Source organism: Oncorhynchus mykiss, chromosome 19 (assembly GCF_057628025.1).
Source record: "Oncorhynchus mykiss isolate SJ-2025 chromosome 19, ASM5762802v1, whole genome shotgun sequence".
In the NCBI taxonomy this organism is placed as follows: Eukaryota; Metazoa; Chordata; class Actinopteri; order Salmoniformes; family Salmonidae; genus Oncorhynchus; species Oncorhynchus mykiss.
Window position 1 is genome coordinate 16,182,305 of NC_143040.1, and position 17,835 is coordinate 16,200,139.

Genomic DNA, 17,835 nt, shown 5'->3' on the forward strand with positions numbered 1-17,835 from the left:
TCTGCCGCGGAATGCACGCAGAACGATTTCCAATGTAGCTCTCCTCTCTCAGGTCTTTTGCCGCCAGCAGCTCAAGACGCAGGTTACGGCTGCGTGGGTTTCGTTACCGAGGAGGAAAAACTCGGTCCCGGATGATTTCATCTTCCACCGTCTCCTCAGCGACCCCAGTAATTCACAGCAAACCCGAATGCACCCCTCTATCCCCTCCTCCACTGTCCCCCTCACTACTCTCGCCAACCCCCCCCCCAGACCTGGAAATCATTCGGGCTGCACAAGCCATCTCAGGCACCCCCCTCCCCTCCTCCTTCTACCAGTGTGACAAACCACATGGGATTTCACTAGTTCTTTAAAGCCTGCTGCCTCTGGGAATGACTCTCTTCCACCATGCGACATTTTAGTATTCCGGGGGAGACGTGACTAGGGATGCAACCAATGCCGTTTATATATCCTCTCCTCGTTGTTGTTTGAGTGATGCTTCGCAGCAGCAGCAAATGAGAGAGGAAAAACATTGCAGGTGAATCATAATCCAATATTTAATTGTACAATGTGAGGATAAAAATGTTGCGTTATTCGTTGACATTCAAAATATTTGTTTTTAGTCCTTTTTTTTTATTTTAACACATAAAAGCATCACAACAACAATATACAAATTCTTGTTAATCTTTAAAACCAAAACACATTTACACATGCAACAATAGGGTTTTGAAGACGATGAGTCATTTATTGAATAATTTTTTGTCGTTTTTGGAATGTGTTCAATTCTTGCTTCAGCTCAACAGACATTTGTTGTTATTGTGGTCTCTGCAGGAGAAAGGTATGGAAAGTCCCGTACTTCCAGAATAACTGTAGTCAGACAGATACTCACAGTGAACAATGTATAACTGTTGTCAGATATGTAAACTGTACTGTTGACTTAATATCCCATTTGAATAATGTTAATTTAACCTCAGAATTCCTTTACTAGTATTATTAATAAGTCCCTTTTAGACAGCGTGGGTGTAATAACCAGTAACACTTTACTTAGTCTGCAAGTATATATCATAAACCTCATAAGACATTCTAACGGACATTACATGCTTATAACAAGTAATGAAGCATTATACCTGCTTATAAACAAGCAATAAAGCATTATACCTGCTTATAAACAAGCAATAAAGCATTATACCTGCTTATAAACAAGCAATAAAGCATTATACCTGCTTATAAACAAGCAATAAAGCATTATACCTGCTTATAAACAAGCAATAAAGCATTATACCTGCTAATAAACAAGTAATGAAGCATTATGCCTGCAGGATATAAGTAATGAGGCATTATACCTGCAGGATTTAAGTATAGTGTTACCTATAAGATGACCTGTGTACTTCAAACAAAAACCAGATGATGGTCAGGAGGTGGCAAGACAGTTACATGAAATAGCCAATCATAACACCATCTTTGAAGCGTATCAAAACCGAAGAGAAACGCAGTCTGGCTCGTAACCACCCCTTTGTGCAGTAACTAACACAACGATGCTCCTTTTTGTTTTCCAATAAAGTACAACCCGCTACACAAGACAATGTGCCCTGTTTCGGTAACGTGCTGGACAAAAACTGAAAGAAAGCCCAAATGAAAGCATCTAAATAATAATGCCGTTCTCTCTGGCATGGTGCGTCACTTATATGATACATGACATTTACCAAGGAGGACCTTATAGTTTCTCTCAGTCAGAGGCGCTCGCACACACAAACAGGGAATGCAAGCATTAAACAAAAATGACACATTTTATAAAAAATAATTCAGCTTCGATATAATAATTTGAAAATGGAAATAAAGGGAAAACACAAGCAGAATAATCAACTTTAAAGATTATTGCTCAGGGGTTGTGTGTGACGATCACATGATCAATCCCAGCAGCGGCCATCTTTGTTGTTGACGTATTGGTGATGATTGTCCATTGAGTCCTTTACATAAGATTGACTGTAAACTTTACAGCCAAACGACACGGAAACACATTCATATACACCGAAAATAGACATTATGATACTGTCAAAAGGTACAATAATTACACAGGAAAGGAAATTACAGAGTTAAACCAACACCATAATGTTTATCGTTTCATCTTTTTAGAGTTTCTGCCTCCTGGTTTAAAAACTGGGAGGTTGTTTGGGTTCTCTGAACCCCCAGTGCTTCCTGCAGTGATGTCATCAGAGTTCTAACTGGACCTCTGACCGCGTGTTGATGTCACTAAGGTCGGGCGCTCTAAAAGAACCACCGGAATGCCTCGCCATTGTTGACTGGTGTCCTCTGTAGGAGAAACGAAAAGAGCAAAGGCAAACGGTTAGCAACAGTTACCAAGGCGAAAGGAAAAGTGTATCTTTCTTCTTTTGAGCATTTTAAAACCAAGGGGAAAAAATGTGAGTACAATATACAAGGCCACTGGGACACCAGGAGGCCTACTGCATGTTGTCTGAGGTGGCCCGGATTTCACCTTAGAATCTTTATTTTCTCTCACAAAGAATACTTTGTTTGTAGAAAGACCACAACAGCTGAGCAGTCAAACCACTCACTTCTTCAACCCAGACATACCTTAGTTATCCCCACGTCTAATTTCCTCTAAGAGCGTCCCAAGGTTAAAGACACCTCCAGTACCTACCACCCACCTCCCTAAAAAACACCCACACCCAAATAATCACTACACCATGATGAAATATTCACCACAAAATTCCCATGATGCAACAATGAGGCGTTTAATTACGGGAAGCTCCAGCCGCAGTGAGGGGGAACCAGCGCGTCATTTCAATTTGGGGCCACGCCAGCCCCACTACACTGGAGTGACAGCCACTTCCTTTTTGGAAACCAACTACCATTTTTAATTCACAACATAAAAAAAAGTCCCCGGAAATCCCCATAACCAATTAGCTGTTTTGTGTGTGTTTTTTTCCCCTCCAGCTCGATGGAAACGGTGGTGTCTGATTGAAACAAAAAATCACTTTACTCTGAGCAGAGAGGAGTGGAAGAGAGAGGAGGGGAAATGTGATATTTCAATATGAGTATAATCACTGACTCTTCACAGAGGAGGTGGATGAGTGTCTTAGGGCTAGGTACTCTGATATTACCAAGATGTGGGCTGCATTAACAACAAGTAGCTAGCCAATTCTGGTGCTATGATACAGTATGTCATATAATCCTACGTGGGATGAGCTTAAATATTGGTACGCAAATTATGTATTCATTCAATCACCCGTTCATGCATATAACAAAAGATCCAGCAACATACAATTTATTCAACTTTCCTTCTGTATTTTGTCAACAAAACTGCCATGTGAGATATACCAGGTACACAACTTTATATTACAACATTATATTGCAACATTATATTGCAACAATACAACATATTGCAACAATAAACAAGGATGCAAATGCACATTTTCCCACCACAAAACAGGTGTTTCACTAGAAAGTCACACAGATCGGACCTCAAGAGGGAACATGGGTAGAGATCCAGCACTGTGTTAGTGAACCAGGTGATGGGTTAGCGGCCAAGCATACTGCTAAGCACTTGTGTAACAACAACCAACTAATTGATGTACCAGCGAGTCAGTCAGTGAACCAGTGACGCAGAGGGAGGGAGGCTACAATTCTATCAATACGGCCAAACACTAACATCACTGAATACAGGCCTACTCATCCAAATATGGAATTACAACCCCCCCGATCGCCTACATCGTAGAACAGCTTCTAATATATTCTGAGAGAAGCTCACAAATACAGTACGTTAGGCCACAGCAACAGGAGGGTTGACGTCGTGTAAAGATTAATACTAGAGCAACCGAGGCAATCAGAATGGGTTACGACGCACAATGGTTTTATCATAACCTCTCTGGTCCGTTATGTCACCTGCCCCTTTCCACTTTACAAAACCCACACAAGCACAGTAATGTCTCAACTAATTAGACGGGAAGCATTCATACATTAAATCGCGAGACACCACTTTCCTACAGTGTGAATTCCTACACTATACAGAGAAAGTAAGCAGTTGTACAATTAGAAAATACATTTTTCATTCCTACAAATTCCTACAGTATTTAGCTGGCTAATTGAAAAAATGGCACTTTACCACTTTAGTAATGTAGGTTAATTTACAGGCCCAGTTAATGGAGTTTACAGACTACCTCCCCCTCAGTGTAACCGTCAGCCAACCAGGAAAGCATTTAAAGTACATCTTATGGCAACATTATTCAATTAGTAAGGTTCAACACAACCATGGATTCATTTATTCAATTAACACACTTTTTTAGGTGGTTATTTCTCTGCTCTTTGGTTGAGTGCTCTGTTTACCATTATTTCAAGTGGGCTAAAACGCAGGATAACCCCACACTTACAGGAACCTATTCCCCCACATCTACTTCCCACCTGTACTGGCAGGCTAACGCTACTGTCGCCTGTTGGCGATACAAAAAGGCTCAATGAAATACTGGAGATCACAACGTGGAAATTACTGAATGTCCTCAAAGCTTCTCCTCTGGTTGGAACAGAGGAGGGAATGGAAGATGGGACACAGCAGAATCCAGGAGAATGGAACCCGGTCGAGACCCAGAAAACAGAGAGTTAGCCAACATCATAACGTGTCATGCCTTAACAAATACTGAAGTAACATACTGAAAGAGAATATAGCAAGGCTGTGAAGGTTCCGAACACATGGTTCCCACAAACGTCTCAAACTATCTATGAATGAAGGCGAGTGTCAGAATAATGTTGGCTAATACAAACTGAAAGAGTGAAAATGTGTGTGAAATTTGGAGTGAAACGTGGAGAAAGGGAGACAGAGATTCTTGGCAACAGAGAGAGCTACAGAGCTGAAGCAGACAGCTAGAGTGTGAGCGAGAAAGAGAGAGAGAGAGAGAGAGAGAGAGAGGAATAGAGAGAGAGAGAGAGAGAGAGAGGAAGAGAGAGAGAGAGAGAGAGAGAGGAATAGAGAGAGAGAGAGAGAGAGAGAGAGGAATAGAGAGAGAGAGAGAGAGAGGAATAGAGAGAGAGAGAGCTACAGAGCTGAAGCAGACAGCTAGCGTGTGAGCGAGAGAGAGAGAGAAATAGAGAGAGAGAGAGAGAGAGCTACAGAGCTGAAGCAGACAGCTAGAGTGTGAGAGAGAGAGAGAGAGAGGAGTGGGAGAGGAGCCTAAAAGTAATCCGCAGTACGAGACGCATTTCCATGTTCACACGTAATTAAGAAGCGGCCCAGCCATGGGAAATAACCTCCACCAGGAGCAGATCCTTGAAATTAAACCCCAAAATAAGAATGTGAAAGAAATAGATGGGAGTGCCGCAATGTGTTAGTCCAATAACCAGGATCTACATTCTAAGAGCAAGAAAAAACAATAAGCAACATGGAACCCTGTGCTGAAGCTCACTCCACCACCACACTCCTAAAACATGATACTTTAACAGAGGGCATTTGACATGACAGAGCCATGCCAAACCATGCTGTACTGAGCTAGCCGGGTTACACATCCACCAAAGTCGCTTGAACCATGCAAAAAAAAGACACTGCTAAAATAAATGATGGAGCCGACACAGTTTGCTTTGAGTGTGCAAAAAGGTATAAGCTTCCCTAGTCCAGAAACATGACAGTTTGTTAGGTAGAAGACTGAGGCAGTGAGAGAAAGGAGGGTAAAGGGGAGGATGTTTATGTTGATCCATACATTCGGTCATTGATCAGTCCCTGGATGGAAGTGAGATGCTCCACTCTCCACAATAATGACCCTGATGTGGGCGCTCGCCATGTCTCCGTTTTGTTAAGTCCTGCGCTATCGATCTATTTGGCGGTGGGGACTCTTGAGTGCTGCTTGCATTGTGTGTCTGAGACAGAGTATGTGTGTGTGTTCTCAGATTCCCTCGTTCTCCCAGGTCCCTTGCCTTGGCTCACTGCAGTGACCAGGCACAAAGGCAGCTCAATTAGCACAGCTCCACGTCTCCTCGCTCCCCTGCCTGCCTCCGCAGCATCCCATCGAAATCACTCCATCAACCCACCGCCAGAGAGAAAGGAGGCAGAGAGAGAGAGGGGGGGGGGTGGTGGAGAGTAGATAAATGGAGAAGAGAAATAAGATGAGGGAGGGAGAGAAAGAGATGGAGAAACGAAACAGAATGACACAGCGTGTGAGAGACCAGAGAGAGAGCAGAGAAGAGAGAAAGGGAAAAGGAGGGTGAGGAGGGCTGATAGTGTTGCTCCCCTGTCCCCGGTGTAACACTGAGGTTTCACCTCATATCAAGCCAGGGTAACGCAGCGGCTCAGCCTCACGTCAACACCACTGGAACTCTGAGGCCGCCAGCGGAGCATAACTACCCAGCTACAATAACACACAGGTAAGGAACACAACGTGAGCCACTACTGGGTTGGACTTTAACCGAGTGAAGAGATTCACAACTCCCCTGAAAAATACAAATGACTCCAAACCCCCAAACTGGAAAGGCCCTGACATTTAAAACAGAACCACAGAGTTCAGGTAAATATCTTTAAAAAGGGACATGGGGAGACAGGAAGTCAGAGTTCACACGGACTGGGATGTGTTCCAGGTTGCCCCAGAATAACATTGCGTTCACGAGGAAGTGTGGACCGTGGAAAGATTCGTGCAAAGCTGAAAGCGTGAACCACCACATTTAACCATGGCCAAGTACAAACAGTCCAGTTATGCCCTCCATAAGGCAATCAGACAAGCAAAACGACAGGAAAAGTGAAGTCAAAGTGAGACAAAGAGACAAAGTGAAGTCGCAATTCAACGGCACAGACACAAGACGTATGTGGCAGGGACTCCAGACAATCACGGATTATAAAGGGTAAACCAGCTACGTCGCGGACACCGACGTCTTGCTCCCAGACAAGCTAAACACCTTCACCCGCTTCAAGGAAAACAGTGCCACCGACGTCTTGCTCCCAGACAAGCTAAACACCTTCACCCGCTTCAAGGAAAACAGTGCCACCGACGTCTTGCTCCCAGACAGGCTAAACACCTTCACCCGCTTCAAGGAAAACAGTGCCACCGACGTCTTGCTCCCAGACAGGCTAAACACCTTCACCCGCTTCAAGGAAAACAGTGCCACCGACGCGGGTCACGGCCACTCCCGAGGATTGTGAGCTCTCCATCTCAATGGCTGATGTGAGTAAGACATTTAAGCGTGTTAACCCTCGCAAGGCTGCCGTCCCAAACGGCATCCCTAGCCGCATCCTCAGAGCATGCGCAGACCAGCTGGCTGGAGTGTTCACGAACATATTCAATCTCTCCCTATCCCAGTCGGTTGTTCCCACTTGCTTCAAGATGTCCACTATTGTTTCTGTACCCAGGAAAGCAAAGGTAACTGAACTAAATGACTATTGCCCCGTAGCACTCACTTCTGTCATCCTGAAGTGCTTTGAGAGACTAGTTAAGGATCATATCACCTCCACCTTACCTGACACCCTAGACCCACTGCAACTTGCATACCGCACCAATAGATCCATGGATGACGCAATCACCATCGCACTGCACACTGCCCTATCTCATCTGGACAAGAGGAATACCTATGGAACAATGCTGTTCATTGACTACAGCTCAACCTTCAAAACCATAGTACCGTCCAAGTTCATCATTGCGTTTTGGGCCCTGGGTCTAAACCCCGCTCTGTGCAACTGGGTCCTGGACTTCCTGACAGGCCGTCCCCAGGTGGTGAAGGTAAACAACAACTCCACTGATCCTCAACACAGGGGACTCCCAGGGTGCGTGCTCAGCCCCCTCCTGTCCTCCTAGTTTACACATGACTGCCTGGTCATGCATGTCTCCAACTCAATCATCAAGTTTGCAGAGGATACAACAGTGGTAGGCCTGACTACTAACAACAACAACAACAAGACAGCCTACAGGGAGGAGGTGAGGGCCTCCCCCTCAACAAAGCGAAGGAGCCCGCCCTGTGCTGAACTTCACGAGGCTAAATAAATTTGGCTTGGCACCTAAGACCCTCAAACTTTTACAGATGCACCACTGAGAGTACTCTGTCGGGCTGTATCACCACGTGGTAGAGCAACTGCACTGTCCGCAACCACAGGGCTCTACAGAGAGCGGCGTTGTCAGCCCAACGCATCACCGGGGGCACACTGCCTGCCCTCCAGGACATCTACAGCACCCGGTGTGTCACAGGAAGGCCAAGATGATCATCAAGGAACTCCGCCACCCGAGTCACAGCCTGTTTACCCCGCTACCATCCAGAAGGCAAGGTCAATACAGGTTCATTAAAGCTGGGACAAAGAGACTGGAAAAAACAGCTTCCATCTCAAGGCCATCAGACTGTTAAATTATCAACACTAGCCGGCCTCCGCCCAGTACATTACCCTGTACAATACCCGCGACCAAGTCGTTCTTTCTTTGGTCCGTTGCCATGCTCCGTGGCAACGTTCTTATCTCCTGCTTGCTGCTAACCAGCTACACAGTCACAACATCTGCAGCCAGAATAACAGCAAAGTAGCTTTCTATTGACATTCATTTGGATACATCCATAACAATAAGCTGATAATGCCTGATTTTGCCTGGTAGACCTAGAAAAGCTTGCCTTCTCGTCAGAACACTCGTCAACTCTGTTAATTACGAGGAGACCGTATTGGATATCAAAGACTACGCTAAAAGCTAGCAAAATATTTGTTGGTAGCAAACTTGCCAATATGACAATCGAATTCAAAAATATCAGTTGCTGAAAACAGCTGGTGAAAATAGAAACATGTGGGAGGATTTGACAGTTTTAGTGGCGGAGAGGACCGAAGAAATGAATTAATGTTCATCACTCACCACGTTAGGGCATCAGATGCTCCAAAAAATGTGTCTCTAAAAACAAATCAATACTAGCTAACTTTTTTCCTCGTTGGACCTGCGTTTACAATGTAGTTTTGTGTAGTTGTTGGTTTAGCTTTCTGTGACTTTGTAGCGAGTATGGTCTGAATGTGTAAGCGCATATTGCATCTTGATTTCAAGGTGTCCTGTTATCTGGTTTTAATGTCCATACTAAAATACCCTTCTAGCCAATCAGAAACAAGTATTCAGCAATGCTGTGGTATAAATATATGTATACTCCGGACTCTTCCTAATATTTATTTATTTCTAAATTCCATTATTTTACTTTTTAATATCTGTATTGTTAGATATTATTGCACTGTTGGAGCTAGGAACACAAGCATTTCGCTAAACCTGCAATAAAATTAGCTAAATATATGTATGCGACCCCAAAAAATAGATGTGAACTAGTCTGGCCTTCCTCTCCTAGAAGGATACAGTGAGGTCCTGACGACAGCTGATGCTGATTGGCCATGGCAGTGTAGTTAATGGTGGGAATCTGGCGTGTCCTGATTGAGGAGGATGGGAGGAGGGGTGAGAGGAGGAGGGTTGAAAAAGGGATGAGGGGGAGGAAGAGAGTTGAAAAGGGGAGGAGGGGGGTGAGAGGTAGAGGGGGAGGAGAAAGGTGGGATGAGGAGTAGAGGGCTGCTGACTCATAATCAACCCCCCTGATCTGATAGTCTGTCAGGGCTGTTGTGATAACACACACCAGATAGCACCCAAACACATCCCTCCTCCCTTTCTCTTTCTCACATTCACAGTCTAATGCGCACACACACACACACACACACACACACACACACACACACACCCCCGGCAGGCAGGCGTCACACAGAGCAGAGTGTAGCATTGGTAGGGTCCAGAGATAAACCACTCAAGACGATGAGGACGATAATGGGCCACGCCGCAGCACCTCAAATTCAATCAACGGCCGCACGTCAATGTGAATGAGCGTAAAAGTGAAATATGCTCACCGGCGTGGGCTAAAAGACGCCACCCAGGGCCGGGCTTGAAACAACAACATCTAGGAGAGACGAACAGAGGGGAAAAAGGAGAGAGAAAATGAAAATACTGTCTCTTCCGTCTCTCCCGCCCTCCCGCTCTCTCTACACGGCTCAGCAGCGACGGCTGCTTCCAGGAGGAAGAGTCCCACTGGCATTCAGAGCAGCCCTACTTTAACCACAGACGGTGAATAAATTACCCTTTTGAACTTGGGGTGATTGCAAATGTGCCCTGGTTCCCTTGAGACATGTCTGGCACTAACCTTCTCTTACAATCTCCCCTTCCCTTCCCCAAACACACACACACACACACACACACACACACACACACACACACACACACACTCTTCCCCACCGCTACGGTCATGAAACTTAATCCAGCCGTAATTACGCCAGACCATTTCTGAGCAGTACTAACTCCCTGCTCGGCCACACACTCTCTCTTTATGCTTCTGACTGAACAGAATATTCAAGGAACTTTTACTACTTTCTCTCCCTCCCTCTCACTCAAAGAAAAAGAAACTGCGCTAGGGATGAAAAAAAAGAGGCTGGGAAAAATGTGTGAAGTGTCTGAAAAATCAGAGCAGAGGGAGAGAGACAGACAGACAGAAAGACAGACACACACACAGAGACAGACACACACACAGAGAGACAGACAGAGACAGAAGCTTCTCAGGAGACACACATAGTTCATTGTCACTGGGCAGACCTCCTTCCCCTCCACACTCTCACCAGGGGAGGCTGAACTGAAGTGAATAGCAGTCTGGGGAGAGTGGTGTTCTTCTCGACTGCCTGATGTGCTCTGCTCCAGAACGCCTCATTATAACACACCGCCCCCATCCATACGTTACCCTGACACAGCCATTATTTATTAACGGCTAGACTGACTGGGAACCAGGCCACCTTCCAACAACTGCTGCAATCCTTTGGAGGAGTCAATCCTGACAGCCCTGGTGTTCTGCTAATAAAATACAACACACACAAAGCTATAGATACACACGTGAGGACACACACACGCACCCGCTCGTTGACACTAGGCTAGCAGTCTCTCCCAACGCGCTGCCCCTCAACTGTAATTAAAAACACATTCCACACGCCGTAACAACTGCAACCCAAACTGAAACTCAAGTACAAGCGAAGGTCAAACTATTTGGTTCTTTTTTTCCGCCCCAAAGTTCCCGCTGCCACAAAGCCCAGCAACGCCACGTCAAGGCAAAGCAGGCTGCTACTGTCTAGATAGGCCCCTTCATCATGTCGTAACATCTTGAAATTAAACGGTTAAGAGGAGAATAAAAATCGCCTTGATGAATTTCTTTATGCTCTTAAGTGGAGGCAGACAAAGGTAAAGAGGAAGGATGTGGGGGAAAAGAAACTCAAGCTGTCAGAACCAACCAAAGTGTAGCCTAGGTAGGAGAGAGAGCCAGTCACAGATTCTGGGCTGCTCTCCACGGCTGTGTTCCAAATGGCAACCTATTCTCTATACAGTACATCGCTTTTGAACAGGGCCAATTGGCCTCCAGTCAAAAGTAACGCACCAAGTAGGGAATAAGGTGCATTTGGGACACAGCCCAGTTCTCCCTGCCTGGAAGAAGTTTCAGCAGCGGTGCAGTCAGCCTTAACTGATGGGTTATATACTGCCTGTCACGTCCTTCTGAGGGAATATTGGGGCGTTGCAGAGACTCACACCTGGAAGATACGGCAATCCATCACCACCTGCACTCTGAGGGGTGTGTGTGTGTGTTTACGTGCGTGCTTCAGATCTCATCGACGCTTCTAGCCAATATTCCAGCCACCCAACGCCTGCTTATAACCCTACTCCTCATCCATCCAAGACCGCCATCACGGACAGACCAATCACCTACACGCCATTGCTCCACTCCCAACACACACACACACACAACCTCGGCCGCCTTCCCTGCATCAAACGTCAGCCATAACGCAAACACCTCCCTTCTACATCTATCTTCAACCAGAGAGAATATTACCTACGCAACGATAACCATCAAAAAATGTTGGGTTGGTCTGTTGGCACTGCTGGAGATAAGTTAAATGGGGAGGGGGGGGGGGGGTCTGGGAGCTGAGACGTAGCAAAGGGAATAAACCATTTGCGCTGAGATGAAATCCTCCTCTTCCTCTCCAGTATCAGATGCATCACTCTTCCTCGTGGATTAGCAGTATGGTTTGTGGCCGAGCTCGTTTGCTCCACTACACTAGATACACACGTTCACAGTGCAACAGATGAACTAGTGTTAGCCAGAACAGCTGTGCAGCAGCAATAGTCACAGTGCAACAGATGAACTAGTTTTAGCCAGAACGGCTGTGCAGCAGCAATAGTCACAGTGCAACAGATGAACTAGTGTTAGCCAGAACAGCTGTGCAGCAGCAATAGTCACAGTGCAACAGATGAACTAGTTTTAGCCAGAACGGCTGTGCAGCAGCAATAGTCACAGTGCAACAGATGAACTAGTGTTAACCAGAACGGCTGTGCAGCAGCAATAGTCACAGTGCAACAGATAAACTAGTGTTAGCCTGGACGGCTGTGCAGCAGCAATAGTCACAGTGCAACAGATGAACTAGTTTTAGCCAGAACGGCTGTGCAGCAGCAATAGTCACAGTGCAACAGATGAACTAGTTTTAGCCAGAACGGCTGTGCAGCAGCAATAGTCACAGTGCAACAGATAAACTAGTTTTAGCCAGAACGGCTGTGCAGCAGCAATAGTCACAGTGCAACAGATGAACTAGTTTTAGCCAGAACGGCTGTGCAGCAGCAATAGTCACAGTGCAACAGATGAACTAGTGTTAGCCTGGACGGCTGTGCAGCAGCAATAGTCACAGTGCAACAGATGAACTAGTGTTAGCCAGAACAGCTGTGCAGCAGCAATAGTCACAGTGCAACAGATGAACTAGTTTTAGCCAGAACGGCTGTGCAGCAGCAATAGTCACAGTGCAGCAGCAATATTCTGGCATGTTTATCAAACACAGTTAGGCTTTTACTCATAAATCTATGAATCATACCAAAATAATGCTCTAACATGTAATTTAACAAAACCACAATGACTAATCCTATATTATAAACTGGGCAGTTCGAGCCCTGAATGCTGATTGGCTGACAGCCATGGTATATCACGGGTATGACAAAACATTTATTTTTACTGCTCTAATTATGTTAGTGACCAGTTTATAATAGCAATAAGTCACCTTGGGGGTTTGTTGGTGCATGACCAATATACCACGGCTAAGGTCTGTATCCAGGCACTCAGCGTTGCGTCGTGCCTAAGAACAGTCCTTAGCCGTGGTAAATTGGCCATATATCACACCCCCTTGGGCCTTATTGCTTAAATAACAGTCTTAATTCTAAGAGTTGCATGTTTCTGCTAACCCATCTACTAGTAAGGGCATCACGGCAGTAAAAGCCTTGTCGAGTGCAGCCCAGCTATGGGAATGAACAAGTTGGGCCAATCCTATAGATGAACCCTTCTCTTTTCAGTAGCCATGAGTCCTAGGCCTATCAGTACAGAGAGCCATCAGGATATCAACCCCCACATTTCCTCAACACCCATGATGACTAAGTGTAGCAATACAACTGTAAAGATCAGTCAGATAGATATATCACCCGAGTAACAAAAGCCTTTTAAGATCTTTATTTCATTTTTTTTTTAAATACTCATAAAATGGTAAATAAATATGAACAGGTCATGAATATTTAAACAATTAAAAGCTCTTGAACTTGAAGCAGTTGAGATGGAAATCCTCCAGCCAGGTCTTAAAATGGCTGCAGACAGTACAGCTGGTGAACACACACACTGTTAAGTAACGTTGTACTTCTATAATGATCCTGTAAGTGCTATAACCAAACCGCTATAGGACACCTTTAACAAGCTTTATGAGAGAAGTGTCTCATAAATGTCATTGAAATGACTTTAGCCTCTTATTAAGCAGCTGATAAAGACGATTACCATGTTTTTTTTCAATGCAAAGCGAGACATATTAAATAACATAATAATACATGACAGGAATGCAAAGTGTCAAACTATTCCATTGGCCCTTGAATAGGCCTTTCCCAAAGCAGCATGTACAGGAAGCAAAACGTTGGAATAAAGCTGTTACTTTCACCTGAGCCAGATCTTTCTTCCACACCATCTGTCTTCCAATGAGAACGCACGACAGACACCACCTCAAAAAGACATCAACCAACCAATCAAACCTCATCTCAATCCGCAACACTGCACTAATACGAGCAGACAGAGAACCTAAGTTACCCAAGTCACTCATCTAATAGTATAACAGTGGGTTAAATGTGCCCTGGCGTGCACCGGGCGAGCGTGCACGTCCCACGCTCCAACTGATCATGCATCCTCGGAGCAAATCACGCTAAGTGTGTTGCGGATGTTTCGTGAGTAATGAGGAATTTGGGAGGTTTTTGCTGACTGCTCGATACGGAGTGGAGGGGCGGGGGTGTATGTTGGCATGCTTAAGAGAGCTGGTGCTCGTGGGTGGGGTGGGGGGGGAGTGGTCACAGGAGAGGGATTGAGAGAGAGCGAGAGAACAGATAAAAAGAGATTGTGAGAAGGAAGAGAGTATGGGAAACGGAAGGGGAGAGACAGAGCGGGGGAGAGAGAGAGGAGGAGGGCAATTAGCATAGATGCAATACTGGCGCGGTCCTCCGACTTGATATTTGACCTTCTGCGAGAGCCTTGCCAAATATCGCCCTGAGAGACCCAGACAACCATATGGCAAAGTGCCGCCGGAGGCCCTGCTCAGTTTGACTCTCCTGGGCCACCGTATGCTAATGTGGGGGAACGTAATTACACTACAGTATTCCTATAGGAGCTGTACTTTACGGCGTCTCTATAGCAGCAGATTTACACTGAGATAGCCATTGGGACTAATGTCATCTTGGGGGACGCGTGGAGTGGAAATGTACAGTTTTATCCAGTTTAGCATTGGGCTGGCAATGGGATGGAGTGGAACCATTGCGTTAGAATAACAAGAACAGACATTCCCAGTCAAATTGACAAGGTCTAAAGGGGTTTTTACCATTCTAGGGATTCTATTTCTATCAAGTAAGAGTAAAACCTGGTCTAAACATGGAAAGGTAGTCCTATTGCTTGTGCTATATATTTCACAGTATAGCTCTACTGTCAATGCTATAGTCAGTCACACTTCACTGCCATAATGTGTGTTAACGTCCGTAATATCAAAATAGGTATTATTTCGAATGAAAATAGCCTAGTGTAAAATAAAACACCCACAGTCCAACATTGATGACCAATGTATTGAGCTGTATCAACCTAGAAACACCACTCGTCATCAAAATCCAATACAACGAAGGGACAGAAACCTTTGAAAGCAGGATTTGTACATATTTGATTCCTTTTTTAGTCTGAAGAATGTATTATTTTGAGCCCTGTAAAGAAACTAATTCAATATAAAAAGTACTCGCTATTCAGCCTCTTTGACAAAGAACGAACGGATCAAACTGCTCCCACTGTTTAAAAAAGTCACTCCACGTCTGTGATATATTAGAAAGATATTTAGGTTCAAATGAAAAAAAGTCCTTGTTGCTCTCGAACGCTGCTCAGACAACCACCCCCATTTATCACGGCTGGTAAATCCCAACACATAGAGTCAGAGGGGACTGACCTACTACAGAGGGGCAGCAGATAAGATCACATTGGCTGTGTTCAGTAGGGAGAAAACATTTGGAAGTGGGGAGGTGCTAGTTTGGAATTCTCCAATAAGAAACTCAATATGTTTGTTTCACAGACCAAAACATTTCTAATACTTTGTACCCTACAGGACTCCATTTAAATTAGCCTCACCTAATTCCCCTTGTGAAACTAGCAGTCCGGCCAAGCCTTTCCGCAGAGAGCTAGCCAACACTCCACTGGGAGAAAACCCTATCTGGGGTACTTTGGAGCGACAGAGGTTTCCAGAAAACAAAAGGAAGACAGAGAGAGAGGGTGAGGTCAGTGGCGTTCTAAAATGGGAAAAACAGACAGACAGAGAGAGAGAAGGCAAACAGGGGGGGGTTAGATGGGAAGGAAACCGAAAACCAAACTACGGGACACACGTCAAGTGTGCAGGCGCAGGGTACCTGAGGGATCTGGAGTATAGGAAACTTCCAGCCCTTTGAACGAGCGATGTCAGTGAGCGCCTGTTGGCGTGGCGGCCAGAAGAAGCCATGTGTGGCTGGTGGAAAGAGGGCCTAAGGGAGGCAACATATTGCCAGCTCCTCTGAAATGTTAAATCAAAATGCAAAGTAGGAGAGCTGAGTGAGTGTGTGTGTGTGTGTGTGTGTGTGTGTGTGTGTGTGTGTGTGTGTTGAGTGAGAGCAGCTCTCCACAGATTCTCCACAGCATCCAGAAGAGGAGGACTGGCGCCAACATACAGGTCTGTACTAGGGGGGGGGGGGCTAAATTAGGAGGCAGGGATATTTATAGAGAAATCTACATATTATAAAGTATACCGCATCACAAACAGTACAGTTTTAGTTGTGAAAACCCTGATGAAGGCTATGGGCAGACAGTCATCAATAAAGGACTGCTGAATAGCCTCTTCACTGTAGTTGAGATGTGAATTATACTGTACAGGTACTGTAGCACCACACAGAGATGAGTAATATTCTGGGAAAATTAACCAATTAAAATTAGACAATTAGAAAAAGCCAAAAAATGTGATATCCATTACCTCTCAATGAACTATTACCACTAGTTAGCAGACACTATGACCATACAAAAGCGGCAACAACATTTGACCTAACAAGCATTAACACATTCCCGGGGGACAAAGACGTGGATGTTGATTATGGCAGCCCCCTGCACCTCTCTGATTCAGAGGGCTTGGGTTAAATGCGGAAGACATATTTTAGTTGAATACATGCAGTTGGCCAACCGACTAGGTATCCCTCTTTCCCTTTCACATGCATGTGTAACCCAACAGGTGTCTAACACACGCTAAGTCACTATTAGTATAGCCCATGGCTAATTAACACACAATTATTCAGTATGTTTCATTATTTAATAGTATAGTAATAGTATTGATACATGATCAAATTTAAGACTGAAACCAGAAGACATTTAGACAGTAGATTACAGTATAGACCAGGGTTACTCAATTCTGACCCTACGAGATCCTGAACCTGCAGGTTCTCTGTTCTACCTGATAATTAATTGCACCCACCTGGCGTCCCAGGTCTAAATCAGTCCCTGATTAGAGAGGAACAATGAAAAAAACTTAGTGGAACTGGCTTCGAGGTCCAGAGTTGAGACTAGAGACTAAAAATATAAAAAAACATTGAACTATATAGATTAGAGGTCGACGGGTTTAATCGGAATGGCCGATTAATTAAGGCCGATTTTCAAGTTTTCACAACAATCGGAAATCTTTTTTTTTTAACACCTTTATTTAATCTTTATTTAACTAGGCAAGTCAGTTAAGAAAACATTCTTATTTTCAATGACGGCCTAGGAATGGTGGGTTAACTGCCTTGTTCAGGGGCAGAATGACAGATTTTTACCTTGTCAGCTCGGGGATTCGTTTTTGCAACCTTCCGGTTACTAGTCCAACGCTCTAACCACCTGCCTTACATTTCACTCCACGAGGAGACTGCATGGCAGGCTGACTACCTGTTACGCGAGGGCAGCAAGAAGCCAAGGTAAGTTGCTAGCTAGCATTAAACTTATCTTATAAAAAAACAATCAATCTTAACATAATCACTAGTTAACTACACATGATTGATGATATTACTAGTTTATCTAGCGTGTCCTGCGTTGCATATAGTTGATGCGCTGCATGTTAATTTCTTATCGAATCACAGCCTACTTCGCCAAACAGGTGATGATTTAACACTGTCGTTGCACCAAACCTAACCATAAACATCAATGCCTTTCTTTAAAATCAATACACAAGTATATATTTTTAAACCTGCATATTTAGTTAATATTGCCTGCTAACATGAATTTCTTATAATTAGGGAAATTGTGTCACTTCTCTGCGTTCTG

General features: G+C 44.7%; 1 protein-coding gene across 3 annotated transcripts in view; it reads right to left on the reverse strand.

Moving 5' to 3' along the window:
- Window positions 1-515: 515 nt before the first annotated feature.
- The window catches only part of LOC110498627 (CXXC-type zinc finger protein 4), a 31,245-nt gene continuing 13,925 nt past the window's right edge, over window positions 516-17,835 (reverse strand). For 2 of the 3 annotated variants that reach the window (XM_090210263.1, XM_090210265.1), the window contains exon 3: window positions 516-2,286. In XM_090210263.1, coding sequence (XP_090066389.1) covers window positions 2,242-2,286 — 45 coding nt within the window. In that variant the 3' untranslated portion in view covers window positions 516-2,241. The remainder of the gene's footprint in view (window positions 2,287-17,835) is intronic. The other variant, XM_090210262.1, reaches the window with a different exon arrangement.